General features: G+C 36.6%; 1 protein-coding gene across 2 annotated transcripts in view; it reads right to left on the bottom strand.

The window, feature by feature from the left end:
• agpat2 (1-acylglycerol-3-phosphate O-acyltransferase 2) overlaps positions 1–22,416 on the bottom strand; it is a 25,188-nt gene extending 2,772 nt beyond the window's left edge. The window contains exons 1-5 of one of the 2 annotated variants that reach the window (XM_062960422.1): positions 21,915–22,416; positions 9,845–9,978; positions 7,882–8,057; positions 4,852–4,947; positions 1,526–1,598 (exon numbers count right to left, since the gene is read on the bottom strand). In XM_062960422.1, the coding sequence (XP_062816492.1) occupies positions 1,526–1,598; positions 4,852–4,947; positions 7,882–8,057; positions 9,845–9,978; positions 21,915–22,120 (685 nt within the window). In that variant the 5' untranslated portion in view covers positions 22,121–22,416. The remainder of the gene's footprint in view (positions 1–1,525; positions 1,599–4,851; positions 4,948–7,881; positions 8,058–9,844; positions 9,979–21,914) is intronic. The other variant, XM_062960421.1, reaches the window with a different exon arrangement.

Raw genomic sequence — 22,416 nt, 5'->3', positions numbered from 1 at the left:
CAGCCGCTATCAGGACCTCAAGATTGAACTGCAAAGACTCTGGCAGAAACCAGTGCAGGTGGTCCCGGTGGTGATGGGCACACTGGGTGCCGTGCCTAAAGATCTCAGCCGGCATTTGGAAACAATAGACATTGACAAAATCACGATCTGCCAACTGCAAAAGGCCACCCGACTGGGACCTGCGCGCATCATCCGAAAATACATCACACAGTCCTAGACACTTGGGAAGTGTTCGACTTGTGATTTTGTGATACGAAATCCAGCATATCTATCTTGTTTGCTGTGTCATAATAATAATAATAATAATAATAATAATAATAATAATAATAATAATAATAATAATAATAATAATAAATCACACAGTCCTAGACACTTGGGAAGTGTTCGACTTGTGATTTTGTGATACGAAATCCAGCATATCTATCTTGTTTGCTGTGTCATAATGAAATAATAATAATAATAATAAATCCAGCATATCTATCTTGTTTGCTGTGTCATAATAAAATAATAATAATAATAATAATAATAATAATAATAATAATAATACATCACACAGTCCTAGACACTTGGGAAGTGTTCGACTTGTGAGTTTGTGAAATGAAATCCAGCATATCTATCTTGTTTGCTGTGTCATAATAATAATAATAATAATAATAATACTTTATTTATATCCTATCACCATCTCCCAGAGGGACTCGGGGCGGCTCACAAAACACTCAAGGTGTGACACAAAATACAAGTGCAAAACAAAACATAGGCAATAAATTGTCAACACAGTATCATAAATTCACAGTACCCCCTGGTATAAACAATAAAATACAGTGATTGCTGTAGATAAAAATGGTGAAAAGCAAGGAATTAGAGATACATCTGGCTGTGTCCCTGTCACCAGGCATGAAATGACTACATTTTCCCCTTTGGCAACTCTAATAAAGTGGCAAACAGTGGGAAATCAGAATGTATCTATTTGTGAACCTATAACCAAAAACAACATACAGTAGAGTCTCACTTATCCAACATAAACAGGCCGGCAGAACGTTGGATAAGCGAATATGTTGGATAATAAGGAGAGATTAAGAAAAAGCCAATTAAACTTCAAAATAGGTTATGATTTTATAAATTAAGCACCAAAACATCATGTTATACAACAAATTTGACAGAAAAAGTAGTTCATTACACATTAATGCTATGTAGTAATTACTGTATTTACGAATTTAGCACCAAAATATCACGATATATTGAAAACATTGAATACAAAAATGCGTTGGATAATCCAGAATGTTGGATAAGCGAGTCTTGGATAAGTGAGACTCTACTGTAGTTACATCTTCCTCCTTGACGAGATATAGAGCAGCGGAATTGGAAACGTGCCTGGCTCTGTTCCTGTAGCCATGCGTTAAATGTTTACATCTTTCCCTGTGATCCTCCAATACAAGACCTTTTTACCTTTCTGCCAGTGAAGGAGGAGGTGATTTTTTCAAAACAGGATTATGAAAAGTGGACAAAACATTCAGGGTGACCGTACCTGATGTGAAGAGGTTCTTTGCGGGGTTGTAGAACGAAGAAAAGGACGAGTAGACCACGGGGACGATGGGAACCTATTTGGAACAAAACGGGAAAGAAGAATCACGGAAGAACGTGAGAGGTGGTTTTGGAACAGACCTCAAGGAAATCTTGATATTTTGGCTGCTATAATGACAGGGAAATGGGTTGCGTCCTGATATTTGGGTTGCCCGAAAACTGGAGGGGGATCTTGTATCTATAAGCAGGCTTGATATTGACATAACTAGCACTTTTGGCCCAGTTTCCTCTAGATCTTTTCCATGATTTTATCATTATGTTTTGTATGTGATTTTTATGATTTGTTTTATTGTTGTTTGACTTGTTCTATTGCTTGTTTTTATACTGTTGATGGCCCCATGTAAGCCGCCCCGAGTCCCTCCGGGCAGATGGGGCAGGGTATAAGAATAAAATTACTATTATTATTATTATTATTATTATTATTATTATTATATTATGTTTGTTACTCAGAAGCAAAGTGATGCACAGGAGACTAACTTTATGACAAAACTGCCTCTCCTGGGCAGAAATTCCCAACCTTCCTAATGCCGCGACCCCTTAATAATACAATACTAATAATACAATATAATCATGTTAATTATTTATTCTATATTACATGTAATATTAATAACAATATTACAATATATTGATATAGTACAATATAGTAATTTATTGCCAGTATTGTGCTATGCTAACAATGTAATATTGTATGTAAATTTAATTTGTAAGCCGCTCTGAAGGAAGGGCGGGATATAAATGTATTAAATAAATAAATAATAAATAATAAATACATACAGTTCCTCGTGTTGTGGTGACCCCCAACCATAAGATTATTTTCTTTGCTACTTCATCACTATCCTTTTTGCTGTTGTTATGAATCATAATGTATAATAATCGGAATAATAATACAGTAGAGTCTCACTAATCCAAGTCTCACTTATCCAAGCCTCTGGATAATCCAAGCCATTTTTGTAGTCAATGTTTTCAATATATCGTGATTCTTTGATGCTAAATTCATAAATACAATAACTGCTACGTAGCATTACTGCATATTGAATTACTTTTTCTGTCAAATTTGTTGTATAACATGATGTTTTGGTGCTTCATTTGTAAAATCATAACCTAATTTGATGTTTAATAGGCTTCTCCTTCATCTCTCCTTATTATCCAACATATTCACTTATCCAACGTTCTGCCGGCCCGTTTATGTTGGATAAGTGAGACTCTACTGTAATTATGATAATTATTTATTCTATATTACATGTAATATTAATAATAATATTACAATATATTGATATAGAACAATATAGTAATTTATTGCCAGTATTGAGCTATGCTAATAATGTAATATTGTATGTAAATTTAATTTGTAAGCCGCTCTGAAAGAAGGGCGGGATATAAATGTATTAAATAAATAAATAATAAAATAATAAATTAATACAGTTCCTCATGTTGTGGTGACCCCTAAACATAACATTATTTTCTTTGCTACTTCATCACTATCCTTTTTGCTGTTGTTATGAATCATAATGTATAATAATCTGAATAATAATAATAATAATAATAATAATAATAATAATAATAATAATAATAATAATATGATATCTGGAACACAACACACCAGACATCACAGTTGTGGAAAAGAACAAGGTTTGGATCATTGATGTTGCCATCCCAGGTGACAGTCGCATTGACGAAAAACAACAGGAAAAACTCAGCCGCTCTCAGGACCTCAAGATTGAACTTCAAAGACTCTGGCAGAAACCAGTGCAGGTGGTCCCGGTGGTGATGGGCACACTGGGTGCTGTGCCAAAAGATCTCAGCCGGCATTTGGAAACAATAGACATTGACAAAATCACCATCTGCCAACTGCAAAAGGCCACCCTACTGGGATCTGCACACATCATCCGAAAATACATCACACAGTCCTAGACACTTGGGAAGTGTTCGACTTGTGGTTTTGCGAAACGAAATCCAGCATATCTGTCTTGTTTGCTGTGCCATACAACGTCGTTGTGTTGATAATAATAATAATCTATATATATAAAAGGGTAATGAAATTTCGGCCTAGGACAAAACAACAAAACTACACATCCCAGAAACACTAAACTTGGCAGCACAACCCTTCATCCATGCATCTACGTTCATACAACAAAAAGAAAAGAAAAATAAAGTCCTAATTAGAGGGAGAGGAATAATTGTTTTTATCCAATTGCTGCCAGTTAGAAGGCTAAGCTCCGCCCACTTGGTCTCCTAGCAACCCACACAGCCCAGGGGACAGGCAGAGTTAGGCCTCACTTAGGCCTCTTCCACACTGCCTATAAAATACAAATTATCAGATTTTAACTGGATTATATGGCAGTGTAGACTCAAGGCCCTTCCACACAGCTATATAACCCATTTATAATCTTATATTATCTGCTTTGCACTGGATTATCTGGACTCCACACCTTTACCCTTGACCTTAACTACCACCAATTCCTCAATACAGTAGAGTCTCACTTATCCAACGTAAACGGGCCGGCAGAACGTTGGGTAAGTGAATATGTTGGATAATAAGGAGAGATTAAGAAAAAACCTATTAAACATCAAATTAGATTATGATTTTACAAATTAAGCACCAAAACATCATGTTATACAAAAAAATTGACAGAAAAAATAGTTCAATACGCAGTAATGCTATGTAGTAATTACTGTATTTATGAATTTAGCACCAAAATATCATGATATATTGAAAACATTGACTACAAAAATGTGTTGGATAATCCAGAATGTTGGATAAGCGAGTGTTGGATAAGTGAGACTCTACTGTACTTTATTTCCCATACTACCATACTTCGCCACAGCAACGCGTGGCCGGGCACAGCTAGTAATAATAATAATGAATAATAATCTGATATCCAGGATGTATTTCCATTCACTGGACCAAATTTGGCACAAATACCTGAATACTGGAGGGGTGGGGGGGTTTGGTTTTGTCATTTGGGAGTTGTAGTTGCTGGGATTTATAGTTCACCCACAATCAAAGAGCATTCTGAACTCCACCAGTGATGGAACTGAACCAAACTTGGCAGACAGAACTCCAATAAGAAATACTGGAAGGGTTTGGCATTGACCGTGAGTTTGGGAGTTGTAGTTCACCTACATCCAGAGAGCACTGTGGACCCAAACCATGATGGATCTGGACCAAACTTGGCACGGATACTCCATATGCCCAAATGTGGACACTGGTGGAGTTTGGGGAAAATAGACCTTGCCATTTGGGAGTTGTAGTTGCTGGCACTGTTTTACCTGTGTCTGGATGGCAAGGTGAAACGCTCCCTTCTTGAATGGCAGAAGGTCTCCGTTGCCGTTCCGGGTGCCCTCTGGGTAGATCCACACCTTGACCTGCAAGAAGGTGAGACGGAAATAATTTATTTATTATTATTATTAGCAACATTTATATCCCGCCCTTCTCACCCCAAAGGGGACTCAGGGTAGCTTACAAGTATATATACCTACAATTACAAGTATATATACCTACACTTACGAGTATATATACCTACACTTACGAGTATATATACCTACACTTACGAGTATATATACCTACACTTACGAGTATATATACCTACACTTACGAGTATATATACCTACACTTACGAGTATATATACCTACACTTACGAGTATATATACCTACAATTACGAGTATATATACCTACACTTACGAGTATATATACCTACACTTACGAGTATATATACCTACACTTACGAGTATATATACCTACACTTACAAGTATATATACCTACACTTACGAGTATATATACCTACACTTACGAGTATATATACCTACACTTACGAGTATATATATGTACAATTACGATACGTACACTTACGAGTATATATACCTACACTTACGAGTATATATACCTACACTTACAAGTATATATACCTACACTTACGAGTATATATATGTACAATTACGATACGTACACTTACGAGTATATATACGTACAGTAGAGTCTCACTTATCCAACATAAACGGGCCAGCAGAACGTTGGATAAGCGAATATGTTGGATAATAAGGAGAGATTAAGGAAAAGCCTATTAAACATCAAGTTAGGTTATGATTTTACAAATGAAGCACCAAAACATCATGTTATACAACAAATTTGACAGAAAAAGTAGTTCATTACACATTAATGCTATGTAATAATTACTGTATTTACTAATTTAGCACCAAAATATCACAATGAATTGAAAACGTTGACTACAAAAATGCGTTGGATAATCCAGAACGTTGGATAAGCGAGTGTTGGATAAGTGAGACTCTACTGTACATACTTTCACACGTTTGGGTGCATGGATCGTAGCCAACTTCATAATTGCAAGCCGTTGACGATTATATTTATTTATACTCTGTTTTATTATGCCTCTGTTTTCTAGTTTTGTTTTACTATGTTATTGTATCAGTATTTTCACTGGATGTTATCGTGTGTTTTGTATATATTTTATTTATTTTTTATTGTAATTGTTTGGGGAGGTGGGGTTATTGTTGTTATTATTATTATTTATTCATGATTAATAAATATTCATCATTTATAATTTTATTATTATTTATTGTTATTATTATTATTATTTCAGACAGCAAAGGGAGGTTTTTCCCTATTATTTTTTGTGTTGCTTTATGTATACTGTTCCAATATCCTTTAATTCTTTTGCATTTCCACCACTGATGGATAAAAGTGCCGATTTCTTTATTGCACTTCCAACATTTATTGGAAGTGTCTTTGTTAAATTTAGCCAGTTTTGTTGGAGTGTAGTTCCGTCTATAAAATAATTTATACCAATTTTCTTGGATTTCTGCGGCGGTGGTCAATTTTATTTTTTTATCTTTGCTGTTTGTTGAGCTTTCCACAAGATTGGGATTTCGGACCGGTCCATCGAAAGGTCTTTTCGATTCAAGTATTTCGCATCAAAACCATATTCTAGGTTTGCTATTGGGCACTTTTGGCCCAGGTCCTCTGGATCCAATCGAAGATTTTATCATTATATTTTTGTATGTGATTTTTTTATGACTTGTTTTTTTATTGTTGTTTGATCTGTTTTATTGCTTTGTTTTTATATTGTTGATGACCGGGCTTGTCCCCGTGTAAGCCGCCCCGAGTCCCTTCGGGGAGATGGGGCAGGGTATAAAAATAAAATAATAATAATAATAATAATAATAATAATTTTAAAATGAAGTCAAAAATCAGAAACTCCTCAAAGCACAGCAGACAAAAAACCAGTACAAGAAAACTGCACTACAAACTAGAGCTGACAGCTGGCACAACAAAACACTGCATGGAAAGTTCCTTGACAAAATTGAAGGAAAAGCTGATAAGGAGAAGATCTGGCTCTGGCTCACGAATGGGACCCTGAAGAAGGAGACAGAAGGCCTGATCCTTGCAGCCCAGGAGCAAGACATCAGGACAAAGGCACTCAAGGCCAAGATCGAAAAATCAGCTGATGACCCAAAGTGCAGACTGTGCAATGAAACCGATGAAACCATTGATCATCTCCTCAGCTGCTGTAAGAAAATTGCACAGACAGACTACAAACAGAGGCACAACTATGTGGCCTAAATTATTCATTGGAACCTATGCCTCAAGTATCACCTCCCTGCAGTTAAGAACTGGTGGGATCACAAACCTGCAAAGGTTGTGGAAAATGAACACACAAAGATACTGTGGGACTTCCGAATCCAGACTGACAAAGTTTTGGAACACAACATACCAGACATCACAGTTGTGGAAAAGAAAAAGGTTTGGATCATTGATGTTGCCATCCCAGGTGACAGTCGCATTGAAGAAAAACAACAGGAAAAACTCAGCCGCTATCAGGACCTCAAGATTGAACTTCAAAGACTCTGGCAGAAACCAGTGCAGGTGGTCCCGGTGGTGATGGGCACATTGGGTGCCGTGCCAAAAGATCTCAGCCGGCATTTGGAAACAATAGACATTGACAAAATCACGATCTGCCAGCTGCAAAAGGCCACCCGACTGGGATCTGCACGCATCATCCGAAAATGCATCACACAGTCCTAGACACTTGGGAAGTGTTCGACTTGTGATTTTGTAATACGAAATCCAGCATATCTATCTTGTTTGCTGTGTCATACAACGTCGTTGTGTCAATAATAATAATAATAATAATAATAATAATAATAATATTGTGTTATTTCCACGTTTATGCTTCCTGGATCATTTAATTACACTATGTAAGCCACCCGGAGTCTCTACTTTCAGGGCAGAAAGTTGGTCAGGAAGAAAGACAAGTGACTTAAAGTCGACCCATCACTCACGTTGTCCATCACCATGGCCTGCCCGACCTCGGCCATGACGGATTTGGCGTTGCTGGTGCTTTTCCGGTTGATGAAAATGACCCCTCCGAGCCACATGATCAGGCCCACCGACCCGAAGTAGAGAAGCTCCCGTTTCCCGATCTGGACGCAGCGCTCGGGGAGGATCTCCATCAAGCCTAAGGACAGACACAGGCAGGAAGGCGGTTACAAAGCACCGAGGATGCTCGCCACAGATGTGGGTGAAACGTCAGGAGAGAATGCTTCTGGAACAAGCAGGGAAACTCACAACAATCCAATGTAATAGTTGTTTGTACCCCACTTTTTCTTCCCATGATGGGAAAGTTAGTTAAGGGTGTGACTGTTGCAGTTGGCCACCTTTATTAGCATTGAATGGCCTTGCAGCTTCAAAGCCTGGCTGCTTCTTGCTTGGAGGCAACAGTTCTTTCTCCCACCTGTACATTATTCCACAGATATATAAACCCCAACTGACTAGTTTCCAACCTCCGAGGATGCCTGTTATAGATGTGGGTGAAACGTCAGGAGAGCATGCTTCTGGAACATGGCCAGACAGCCCGGGAAACTCACAGCAACCCAGTGATTCCGGCCATGAAAGCCTTCGACAACACAATAATATAATAATAATGATTCCAGCCATGAAAGCCTTCGACAACACAATAATATAATAATAATAATAATAATGATTCCAGCCATGAAAGCCTTCGACAACACAATAATATAATAATAATAATGATTCCAGCCATGAAAGCCTTCGACAACACAATAATATAATAATAATGATTCCAGCCATGAAAGCCTTCGACAACACAATAATATAATAATAATAATAATAATAATGATTCCAGCCATGAAAGCCTTCGACAACACAATAATATAATAATAATAATAATGATGATTCCAGCCATGAAAGCCTTCGACAACACAATAATATAATAATAATAATAATGATTCCAGCCATGAAAGCCTTCGACAACACAATAATATAATAATAATAATAATAACCTCACAACCTCTGAGGACACCTGCCACAGATGTGGGAAAAACGTCAGGAGAGCGTGCTTCTGGAACATGGCCAGACAGCCCGGGAAACTCACAGCAACCCAGTGATTCCAGCCATGAAAGCCTCCGTCAACGCAATAATATAATAATAATAACCTCTGAGAACACCTGCCACAGATGTAGGAAAAACGTCAGGAGAGAGTGCTTCTGGAACATGGCCAGACAGCCTGGGAAACTCACCGCAACCCAGTGATTCCGGCCATGAAACCTTTGACAACACAATAATATAATAATAATAATAATAACCTCACAACCTCTGAGGACACCTGCCACATATGTGGGAAAAACGTCAGGAGAGCATGCTTCTGGAACATGGCCAGACAGCCCGGGAAGCTCACCGCAACCCAGTGATTCCGGCCATGAAAGCCTTCGACAACACAATAATATAATAATAATAATAATAATAATAATAATAATAATAATAACCTCACAACCTCTGAGGACACCTGCCACAGATGTGGGAAAAACGTCAGGAGAGTGTGCTTCTGGAACATGGCCAGACAGCCCGGGAAACTCACCGCAACGCAGTGATTCCAGCCATGAAAGCCTTCGACAACACAATATAATAATAATAATAATAATAATAATAATAATAATAACTTCACAACCTCTGAGGACACCTGCCACAGATGTGGGAAAAACGTCAGGAGAGTGTGTTTCTGGAACATGGCCAGACAGCCCGGGAAACTCACCGCAACGCAGTGATTCCAGCCATGAAAGCCTTCGACAACACAATATAATAATAATAATAATAATAACCTCACAACCTCTGAGGACACCTGCCACAGATGTGGGAAAAACGTCAGGAGAGAATGCTTCTGAAACATGGCCAGACAGCCCGGGAAACTCACCGCAACCCAGTGATATATTTGGGGTCTCTTCTTACCCATCATATCGAGGATGCTTTGATGGTTCGAGACAATGACGCACGGCCCTTCGATCTCAAAATGCTCCAAACCTTTGGTCTCGAACCTGAGGCCGTAGAAGTACTTGAAGCTCCGGACAACGTTCTTGATGATCCTAAAAGGAGAGAAGCAAAACGGTCAGGAGAGATGTCTCCAAAAATGGTCCCTTTATGGGCCTACCCAATCCCATACATACAATAATAATAATAATAATAATAATAATAATAATAATGATTTTCGGAGCGGCTCACACGGGGGCAAGCCCAATACAATCATATCTATATATATAAAAGAGTGATGGCATCGCGGCGACGCACAAAACAACAAAACTACAGCCCCCCCAACCTCGAAATTTGATGACACAACCCATCATCCACGGCTCTAGGTTGATACAACAAAAAGAAAAGAAAAATAAAGTCCTAATTAGAGAGAGAGAGAGAATAATTGCTTTTATCCAATTGCTGCCAGTTAGAAGGCTAAGCTCCTCCAACTTGGTCTCCTAGCAACCCAATAAAAATAATAAAAAACACTAAAAATTAATACAATAAAATACCATAATAACAAAAAATAACTAAAAATAATAAAATATAATAAATAAAAATATAACACAATAAAATTAATTTAAAAATACAAATAACGTCAAATAAAAATTACACAACAATTTTTAACCAATACCACCACCACTTTGCCACAGCAACGCGTGGCCGGGCACAGCTAGTCTATATATATAAAAGAGTGATGGCATCGCGGCGACGCACAAAACAACAAAACTACAGGCCCCCCAACCTCGAAATTTGATGACACAACCCATCATCCACGGCTCTAGGTTGATACAACAAAAAGAAAAGAAAAATAAAGTCCTCATTAGAGAGAGAGAGGAATAATTGCTTTTATCCAATTGCTGCCAGTTAGAAGGCTAAGCTCCTCCAACTTGGTCTCCTAGCAACCCAATTAAAAAATAATTAAAAACACTAAAAAAATTAATACAATAAAATACCATAATAACAAAAAATAACTAAAAATAATACAAGAAAATAATAAAATATAATAAATAAAATTTAAAAAATACAAATAACGTCAAATAAAAATTACACAACAATTTTTAACCAATACCACCACCACTTTGCCACAGCAACGCGTGGCCGGGCACAGCTAGTCATATCATAAAAAAAAAACAGTTAAGACATCAAGGAATGCATTTAAAAAACAAATTAACAAGTCATGATTTAAAATGGATATAATTAAAATATTAAACAATCATCCAATCATATTCCCATACATCCATGTCTCTCATGCACCGAATACTTCGTGTCTTGACAAACTTCAAAACCCAGCAGCGGAAGTGATACTAAACTGCAATAAACTGTGCAGTGCAGATGCAATCCAGCCCGGGGCAAAGTCCCTACGAAATGCAGGCCCGGGAGGCACACTTGTCTGCACAATATATATTGCATAAATTAGAAAAACCGGTTTCGCAACTAAACGGGAAGACTTGGGGAAACGCCGAAAAAGACGCAATGCTTTTTCCCCCGAAAGCAAAAGAAGTCAAGCAACAAACCTTTATTATTATTATTACTATTACTATTATTACTATTATTATTATTGTATGACACAGCAAACAAGACAGATATGCTGGATTTTGCATCACAAAATCACAAGTCGAACACTTCCCAAGTGTATTATTATTATTATTATTATTATTGTGTCATGAATTTATCTATGTAATACTACAGTAGAGTCTCACTTATCCAACATTCGCTTATCCAACGTTCTGGATTATCCAACGCATTTTTGTAGTCAATGTTTTCAATACATCGTGATATTTTGGTTCTAAATTCGTAAATACAGTAATTACTACATAGCATTACTGCATATTGAACTACTTTTTCTGTCATATTTGTTGTCTAACGTGATGTTTTGGTGCTCAATTTGTAAAATCATAACCTAATTTGATGTTTAATAGGCTTTTCCTTAATGCCTCCTTATTATCCAACATATTCGCTTATCCAACATTCTACCGGCCCGTTTATGTTGGATAAGTGAGACTCTACTCTATTGTTATTATTATTATTATTGACACAAAGACAGAGTATGACACAGCAAAGGAGATGTATATGCTGGATTTCGTATCACAAAATCACAAAATTGTCAGGAACTTAACTATGTAATAATGTAATAATAACAATAACAATATATTTATTTATATCCCGCATTTCTCTGTCACGGGACACAAAGCAAAGTACAGTAGAGTCTAAAGCTAAAGGACTGTGTGATGTATATTATTATTAATATTATTATTATTATTATTATTATTTTATTATGACACAGCAAACAAGATGTATATGCTGGATTTCATATCACAAAATCACAAGTCGAACACTCCCAAGTGTCTAGGACTGTGTGATGTATTATTATTATTATTATTATTATTATTATTATTATTATTATTTATTAAGACACAGCAAACAAGATAGACATGCTGGATTTCGTATCACAAAATCACAAGTCGAACACTTCCCAAGTGTCTAGGACTGTGTGATGTATATTATTATTATTATTATTATTATTATTTGTATGGCACAGCAAACAAGAGAGATATGCTGGATTTCGTATCACAAAACCACAAGTCGAACACTCCCAAGTGTCTAGGACTGTGTGATGTATTATTATTATTATCATTATTATTATTTTATTATGACACAGCAAACAAGATAGATATGCTGGATTTCGTATCACAAAATCACAAGTCGAACACTTCCCAAGTGTCTAGGACTGTGTGATGTATTATTATTATTATTATTATTATTATTATTATTATTGTAAGACACAGCAAACAAGACAAATATGCTGGATTTCGTTTCACAAAACCACAAGTTGAACACTTCTCAAGTGTCTAGGACTGTGTGATGTATTATTATTATTATTATTATTATTATTATTATTATTATTTTATTATGACACAGCAAACAAGATAGATATGCTGGATTTCGTATCACAAAATCCCAAGTCGAACACTTCCCAAGTGTCTAGGACTGTGTGATGTATTTTCGGATGATGCGCACAGATCCCAGTCGGGTGGCCTTTTGCAGTTGGCAGATCGTAATTTTGTCAATGTTTATTATTATTAAGATTATATTTTCATGGCAAAACGGTTGGAAGAGGAGAGGGTTGGAACGAAAGGATGAGAACACACAAAAAGCAGAGACAAAACCAACCGAGAACACACACATGCACACACACAACACTCTTGTAAACTCTGCCCCCAATCCATTGCGTGTTGACACAAAGCAAAACCAGATTGTCCGGCTGACGTTTTGCTTAGCGAAGCTTCTCTTCGCAAACAACAGCCGTCTCTTTAAAAACTAGGCGGAATCAAATCCCATAAAAGCCGCAATAAAACGAGGCTAATTTATAGGGGAGAAAAAAAATATTATTACACTGCATGGGAGAACTGGTTTGCTTACAAGGTATTATTATTATTATTACTGGGTTGCTGTGTGTTTTCCGGGCTGAATGGCTATGTTCCAGAAGCATTCTCTCCTGACGTTTTGCCCACATCTATGGCGGGCATCCTCAGAGGTTGTGAGGTCTGTTCGAAACCAAGCAAGTAAAATAATACATGTAATAATAATAATAATATTAATAAGAAATACAGGAAAATTATACAAGCAATAATAAATAATAATATCAGAGTGAAATAATAAATGTATTATTAATAATAATAAAAATAGAGTAAAATAAATGTAACAGTAGCAACAAGTATAGAGAAAAATAATAAATGTAATCATACCAATAACAATAGAGAAAAATAATAAATGTACCATATACTCTCGAGTATAAACTGACCCAAATATAATCCAACCAGGACCCTCGCCGGAGTATAAGCCGAGGGGGGCTTTTTCAGTCTTAAAAAAATACATTAATTATTTCATTCTGATCTTATTATATTATATTTATTATTTTACTCAATTTATTATTGCATGTATTATTTTCCTGTATTTATTATTATTATTATTATTATTATTATTATTATTATTATTACATGTATTATTTTACTCTATTATTATTATTAATACATTTATTATTTCACTCTGATCTTATTATTATTGCATTTATTATTCTACTCTATTTATTACTACATGTATTATTTTCCTGTATTTATTATTATTATTATTACATGTACAGTAGAGTCTCACTTATCCAACATAAACGGGCCGGCAGAATGTTGGATAAGCGAATATGTTGGATAATAAGGAGGGATTAAGGAAAAGCCTATTAAACATCAAATTAGGTTATGATTTTACAAATGAAGCACCAAAACATTATGTTAGACAACAAATTTGGCAGAAAAAGTAGTTCAATACGCAGTAATGCTATGTAGTAATTACTGTATTTATGAATTTAGCACCAAAATATCACGATATATTGAAAACATTGACTATAAAAATGTGTTGGATAATCCAGAATGTTGGATAAGCGAGTGTTGGATAAGTGAGACTCTACTGTACCATTATTATTATTATTATTATTGGGTTTGTGGGAACCATCAAAATGAACAAAACCTGGCAGCCAACTTTTAAAAAACTCTACAATGTGGACAGTAAATAAAGAACAACACTCTGAAAATAAGGTTATTCCAGACAAGAAACAACCAGAGCCAGCTAACACCTCCCAACAAAGGATTCCCCCAGAGAGGAAACAACCACGCTTTGAAGCTGCAAGCTCATTCACTGCTAATCAAGGGGACTAATTACAACATTCATACTTGCCTCCACAAACAAAAACCTAGATGCGGGCAAAATGTCAGGACAGAATGCTTCTAGAGTATGGCCAGACAGTCCAGAAAACTCACAGCAACCTAATGATTCTCGCCGACTCCTCACAACTCTAGGCTGGATACAACACCGTCAAAACAAAGTAAAATCAGGTAAATAAATAAATACAATATATTGTTACAAGGTTTTATTCGAAAGCCAGAGTTGGTATGTTTCTAACCACTCTCAAATGAGAACTGCTTTGAGTCTCACTTAAGATTGGAAAGCGCACGGAGCATGGAGCGCTGTTTACCTTCCCGCCGAGGCTGTACCTATTGATCTACTCACATTTGCGCGTTTTCGAACTGCTAGGTTGGCAGAAGCTGGGGCTAACGGCGGGAGCTCACCCCATTCTCCTGATTCGAACCGCCGACCTTTCGGTCCGCAAGTTCAGGAGCTCGGCGGTTTAACCCACTGCGCCACCGGGGGCCCCAACTAAACTAAAATACGGCACTTAAAAGGGAATCCCAAATAATTTTAAAAAGACAGAACTTGTGCATTTTCAAAGGAGTTCAATCTCTGGAACGAATGTCATAGTGTCAAACGAGACGGGGACTTTTGCCCCATTAAGAAACCGGAAGAATGATTCATTCAGTCTTCGTCAAAAGTCACAGACATCAGTGCGAATTCTTTGCCTTTGACCCGGTGAAGTCGTTCTCTCTTTGGTTTAGTCATTTTCTAATCCTGGACCGCTGAACCCTCACCCAGTCAGGCCAGGAATCACCCCACCAACGATTTCGTCACTTCCACACATACACAGAATGAACCGAGAAAGAACCACGGGTTGCGAAAGATCAAGGTCAAAGGAGAGAGCGCAGCAGAGCATGTGCAGAGCGCTTTGCAAAAGATATCGCCCAAGGACTGGTTTGGTCAGACCTCACCTAGAATAACACTGTGTCGGGTATTGGCAAGCTGGAAAGATCCAAGACCATGAATCCCGATGAGGAGCGGCTTAAAGACCTGGGTCCAACTCTGGGTGTTGGTGCTCACCTTTATTTCTAAGCCAAAGAGCCGGCGTTGTCCGTAGACACCTCCAAGGTAGTAATAATACTACCCAAATAGTAGTAGTAGTAGTAATACTACCCAAAATAGTAGTAGTAATAATAATACTACCCCAAATAGTAGTAGTAATACTACCCAAAATAGTAGTAGTAGTACTACCCAAAACAACAGTAGTAGTAGTAGTAATATTACCCAAAATAGTAGTAGTAATACTACCCAAAACAGTATTAGTAGTAGTAATAATACTACCCAAAACAGTAGTAGTTGTAATACTACCCAAAACAGTAGTAGTAATACTACCCAAAATAGTAGTAGTAATAATACTACCCAAAACAGTAGTAGTAATAATACCCCAAATAGTAGTAGTAATACTACCCCAAATAGTAGTTGTAATACTACCCAAAACAGTGGTAGTAGTAGTAGCAGCAATACTACCCAAAATAGTAATAGTAATAATAATACCACCCAAAACAGTAGTAGTAGTAATACTACCCAAAATAGTAGTAATAATACTACCCAAAACAACAGTAGTAGTAATAATAATACTATACCCAAAATAGTAGTAGTAATACTACCCAAAACAGTAGTAGTAGTAATACTACCCAAAACAGTAGTAATAATAATACCCGAAATAGTAGTAGTAATAATAATAATACTACCCAAAACAGTAGTAGTAGTAATACTACCCAAAATAGTAGTAGTAGTTGTAATACTACCCAAAACAGTAGTAGTAACAATAATACCCCAAATAGTAGTAGTAATAATAATCCTACCCAAAACAGTAGTAGTAATAATACCCCAAATAGCAGTAGTAATAATAATACCCCAAATAGTAGTAGTAATAATAATAATACTACCCAAAACAGTAGTAGTAGTAATACTACCCAAAATAATAGTAGTAGTAGTAATAATACTACCCAAAGCAGTAGTAGTAGTAGTAATACTACCCAAAATAGCAGTAGTAGTAATGAAAATAATAATAATAATAATAATAATAATAATAATAATAATAATAATAATAGAACTTTATTTTTAACCCACCCTCTCTCCCTGAAGAGACTGGGTGGCCATCTCTCAGGGGTGCTTTGATTGTGCTTTTCTTGCATGGCAGGGGGTTGGACTAGATGGCCAATGCGGTCTCTTTGAACTCGATTATTCTATAATCGGTAGTTTGGCGGCTCTTTGGCAGAGAAGGACCAAGACCTTGCCAACGGCAACACTCAGGGTTCCATAGCACTGAGCCGTGGCAGCCAAACCGCATTAATCCCACAGTGTAGACGCACCCTGGGTCAAGTCACCAAGGCCTCCACGATTAGGCGAGCAAAGAACCGGCACGGCCCAAGCGGCTTACCCTGCAAATCGCTGACGTAGGAGCACACAGGTAGGCCAAAGGCATTATCCTCAGGCGGCCTAAAAATAGATGCAATGAATAGATTGCTAAGGTTTGCTAAGGTGGATCCGCACTGCAGAACGAATGCAGTTTGGCCCCACTTGAGCCTTGGCTCCAGGCAATCGGAGTTGTCACTTTACTTGCACAACAATATTATTAATATTATTATTATTTTATTATGACAGAGCAAACTGGATAGACATGCTGGATTTCGTATCACAAAATCACAAATCAAACACTTCCCAAGTGTCTAGGACTGTATGATGTATGATGTATTATTATTATTATTATTATTATTATATAGGACTGTGTGATGTATTATTATTATTATTTATTAAGACACAGCAAACAAGATAGACATGCTGGATTTCGTATCAGAAAATCACAAGTCAAACACTTCCCAAGTGTCTAGGACTGTGTGATGTATTATTATTATTATTATTATTATTATTATTATTATTATTATTATTATTATTTTATTATGACACAGCAAACAAGGTAGATACGCTGGATTTCATATCACAAAATCACAAATTCCCAAGTGTCTAGGACTGTGTGATGTATTATTATTATTATTATTATTTTTATTTTATTATGACACAGGAAACTAGATAGATATGTTGGATTTCGTATCACAAGTCAAACACTTCCCAAGTGTCTAGGACTGTGTGATGTATATTATTATTATTATTATTATTATTATTATTATTATTATTATGACACAGCAAACAAGATAGATATGCTGGATTTCGTATCACAAAATCACAAGTCGAACACTTCCCAAGGGTCTAGGACTGTGTGGGCTACGGAATCAAAATTATTATTATTATTATGATTATTTTATTCATGTATATCCCACTTTTCTCCTGTGAGTGGGATTCAAAGCAGCGTACAACATATAAAAGTCATACAAATATATCCAACCTTTAAGCATTCCCTACCCAAAAAAATAAAATAAATTGGTGCCAAAATGCCATTCCCATGATTCCATCGCATTGAACCAGGACAGTTCAAGTGGTATCAAACAGGATTAATTCCACAGTGTAGATGCACCCTACAATTTATATATATATATATGTGTGTGTGTGTGTGTGTATAATTTATATTTATATAGTATATATACAGTAGAGTCTCACTTATCCAACACTCGCTTATCCAAGTTTCTGGATTATCCAACACATTTTTGTAGTCAATGTTTTCAATACATTGTGATATTTTGGTGCTAAATTCGTAAATACAGTCATTACAACATAGCATTACTGTTTGATTAATTCCCATATATTAATTCCAGTGTAGATGCACCCTACAAATATATATATATATATACACACACACACACACAAACAGTAGAGTCTCGCTTATCCAACATTCTGGATAATCCAAGCCATTTTTGTAGTCAATGTTTTCAATATACTGTAGAGTCTCACTTGTCCAACCTAAACAGGCCGGCAGAATGTTGGATAAGAGAATATGTTGGATAATAAGGAGGCATTAAGGAAAAGCCTATTAAACATCAAATTAGGTTATGATTTTACAAATGAAACACCAAAACATCATGTTGGACAACAAATTTGGCAGAAAAAGTAGTTCAATACGGAGTAATGCTATGTAGTAATTACTGTATTTATGAATTTAGCACCAAAATATCACGATATATTGAAAACATTGACTACAAAAATGCATTGGATAATCCAGAACGTTGGATAAGCGAGTGTTGGATAAGTGAGACTCTACTGTATCGTGATATTTTGGTGCTAAATTCGTAAATACAGTAATTACAACATAACATTACTGTGTATTGAACTACTTTTTCTGTCAAATTTGTTGTATAACATGATGTTTTGGTGCTTAATTTGTAAAATCATAACCTATTTCGATGTTTAATAGGATTTTCCTTATTCTCTTCTTATTATCCAACATATTTGCTTATCCAACGTTCTGTCGGCCTGTTTATGTTGGATAAGCGAGACTCTACTGTATATAAACCCCAATTGCCTCGTTTCCAACAGACCTCACAACCTCGGAGGATGCCTGCTAGAGATGTGGGTGAAATGTCAGGAGTGAATGCTTCAGGGACATGGCCATACAGCCCGGAAATTTCACAACAACCCAGTGATTCTGGCCATGAAAGCTGTTGACAACACATTGTATAGTTTTATGTTTCGGAAGCTGCCTTGGGCCCAACTCTGGGAGACGGGCGGTCTCCCAACGCCATGAGAACACAACAAATAAAACAAACAGGTGTTTCTTGCAAAACTACACACAAACAAACACAGTCGCAAAAGCTGCCCAGAGACATTAAAGGCAAAGAGCATTCCTGCCCCGGCTTGTCCGACCAAACAAAGCGTTGGGAGTGAAACCACATTCCGGATAAACCACACACCCAATGCGAAAGAAATCTTGGCAAGTTTCGAACATGGGACCGGCGCAACAACAACCTCAAAGTTTTCCAAAGGGAGGAAGGCATGTTTTGTTTGCAAAGTTCTGGTTTATATTCGTAATTTTCTATATATATAAAAGAGTGATGGCATCACGGCGACGCACAAAACAACAAAACTACAGGCCACCCAACCTCGAAATTTGACAACACAACCCATCATCCATGCCTCTAGGTTGATACAACAAAAAGAAAAGAAAAATAAAGTCCTAATTAGAGGGAGAGGAATAATTGTTTTTATCCAATTGCTGCCAGTTAGAAGGCTAAGCTCCGCCCACTTGGTCTCCTAGCAAAATCACAAGTCAAACACTTCCCATGTTTAGGACTTTGTGATGTATTATTATTATTATTACTATTATTATCATTATTATCATTATCACTATTATTATTATTACTATTATCCTGTATTATTATTATTATTGCATTTATTATTTTACTCTATTTATTATTACTTGTATTATTTTCCTATATTTATTATTATTATTATTATTATTATTATTACATGCATTATTTTACTCTATTATTATTATTAAAGGGATAACATAAACACATTGACATTGAAGAAGATGAGAATAATGATTTGATCAGAGTTGGACAGTCTTATCTTAAATCTGAGCTTTATGTAAATACAGTAGAGTCTCACTTATCCCACATTCACTTATCCAACTTTCTGGATTATCCAATGCATTTTTTATTTTACAGTAGAGTCTCACTTATCCAACACTCACTTATCCGATGTTCCGGATTATCCAAGCCATTTTTGTAGTCAATGTTTTCAATGCATTGTGATATTTTGGTGCTAAATTCGTAAATACAGTAATTGCTACATAGCATTACTGTGTAATGAACTACTTTTTCTGTCAAATTTGTTGTCTAACATGATGTTCTGGTGCTTAATTTGTAAAATCATAACCTAATTTGATGTTTAATAGGGTTTTTCTTAATCTCTCCTTATTATCCAACATATTCACTTATCCAACGTTCTGCCGGCCCGTTTATGTTGGATAAGTGAGACTCTACTGTAAAAACAGGAAAATAATACATGTACTAATAAATAGAGTAAAATAATAAATGCAATAATAATAATAAGATCAGAGTAAAATAATAAATGTATTAATAATAAAAATAGAGTAAAATAAATGTAATAGTAGCAACAATAATAGAGAAAAATAATAAATGTAAAAATACCAATAATAATAGAGAAAAATAATAAATAATAATAAATGTACCATAATAATAATAAAAAATAATAAATGTACCATATATTCTTGAGGATAAGCTGACCCAAATATAAGGGTCTGCAAAACCAGAGTGTCAGGTGTCATTATTATCTGAGACCCAGAAACCTTCTCCCTTATTATAAGGAATGACTTTTTACATTTTATTTTCTCCCTTATTATAAGGAATGACTTTTTTTTTCTCCCTTATTATAAGGAATGACTTTTTACATTTTATTTTCTCCCTTATTATAAGGAATGCCTTTTTTATTTTCTCCCTTATTATAAGAAATGACTTTTTTATTTTCTCCCTTATTATAAGGAACGACTTTTTTATTTTATTTTCTCCCTTATTATAAGGAATGACTTTTTACATTTTATTTTCTCCCTTATTATAAGGAATGACTTTTTTATTTTATTTTCTCCCTTATTATAAGGAATGATTTTTATTTTATTTTCTCCTTTATTATAAGGAATGTCTTTTTTTTTTCTCCCTTATTATAAGGAATGTCTTTTTTTATTTTATTTTCTCCCTTATTATAAGGAATGTCTTTTTTTTTATTTTCTCCCTTTTTATAAGGAATGCCTTTTTACATTTTATTTTCTCCCTTATTATAAGGAATACCTTTTTTATTTTCTCCCTTATTATAAGGAATGTCTTTTTAAGTTTATTTTCTCCCTTTTATGCCTTTTTTATTTTCTCCCTTATTATAAGGAATGCCTTTTTAAATTTTATTTTCTCCCTTATTATACCTTTTTATTTTCTCCCTTATTATAAGGAATGCCTTTTTAAATTTTATTTTCTCCCTTATTATGCCTTTTTTATTTTCTCCCTTTTTATAAGGAATGCCTTTTTTTTATTTCAGGCCTGAAAAGCTTCTTTTATAAGCAGGGGACGAGAAATATTTTCCTTTGTAAACAACCAGGAAGGAAAAAAATAGAGGACTTTCCCTTTAAAAAGACACCAGAAATGGGAGCTTCGGTTCAGCAATTGCAATGCGTAAAAGTTTGCAAAAGTTGCCTATGACGCAGGAGAAGGAAGCAACCGGTGGGGTGGCTTTTTGGGGTGAATTTGGGGACCCCAAAACCCCTTTGTTTGCCAGCTTGGTAGAGGGAGGCCTTGTCTCCAAGCCTGGCGGCAAACCCGCCCCTCAAAGCCCCCGGTTATCGCGGTTCAGAGGCGAGACTCACGTCATGTTGTGGACGGTGCGCCCTCGGTTCCAGGCGAGGCAAGCCGGGGCGGTGAGCGCGGAGCAAACCAGGCAGAGGACGCAATAGAAGCCCACTTTGAAGCGGAAGCGGAGGCGGGGGCTGAGGGCCAGGACCCCCGGCAAGCCCACCAGCAGGGCCAGGGACAACCAGGGCCAGCCAACCGCCGGAGAGAGAGGCTCCTCCATGGAGAGAGAGAGAGAGAGCCAAGGCGCAAAAGAGTCGCGCAAAGCAGCCCAGGGCGCAAAAGAAGGAGTCGCGCTTTGGAGAGGTCCTGGGGGGACCCTCTTTGGCCGGACCCACAGCGCACCCCGGTGGGGTAAGAAGGCCGAGGAAGGGGGCAAAAGGAAGCCCAAAGGACGACGAAGAAGGGCCCACAAGAACCAAGGCTTCCACGGATCCAGGAAGGAGAGAACGAGGCAGGAAAGGAAGCAAGAAGAAGGCGGCTTCTCCAGCGCGCCTCGCCTACTGGGCGTCGCTTCTC

This window comes from Anolis carolinensis, unplaced genomic scaffold (assembly GCF_035594765.1).
Source record: "Anolis carolinensis isolate JA03-04 unplaced genomic scaffold, rAnoCar3.1.pri scaffold_7, whole genome shotgun sequence".
Taxonomy (NCBI): domain Eukaryota; kingdom Metazoa; phylum Chordata; class Lepidosauria; order Squamata; family Dactyloidae; genus Anolis; species Anolis carolinensis.
Note: the sequence above shows the minus strand (reverse complement) of the source record. Positions and strands in the feature narration are given on the sequence as shown.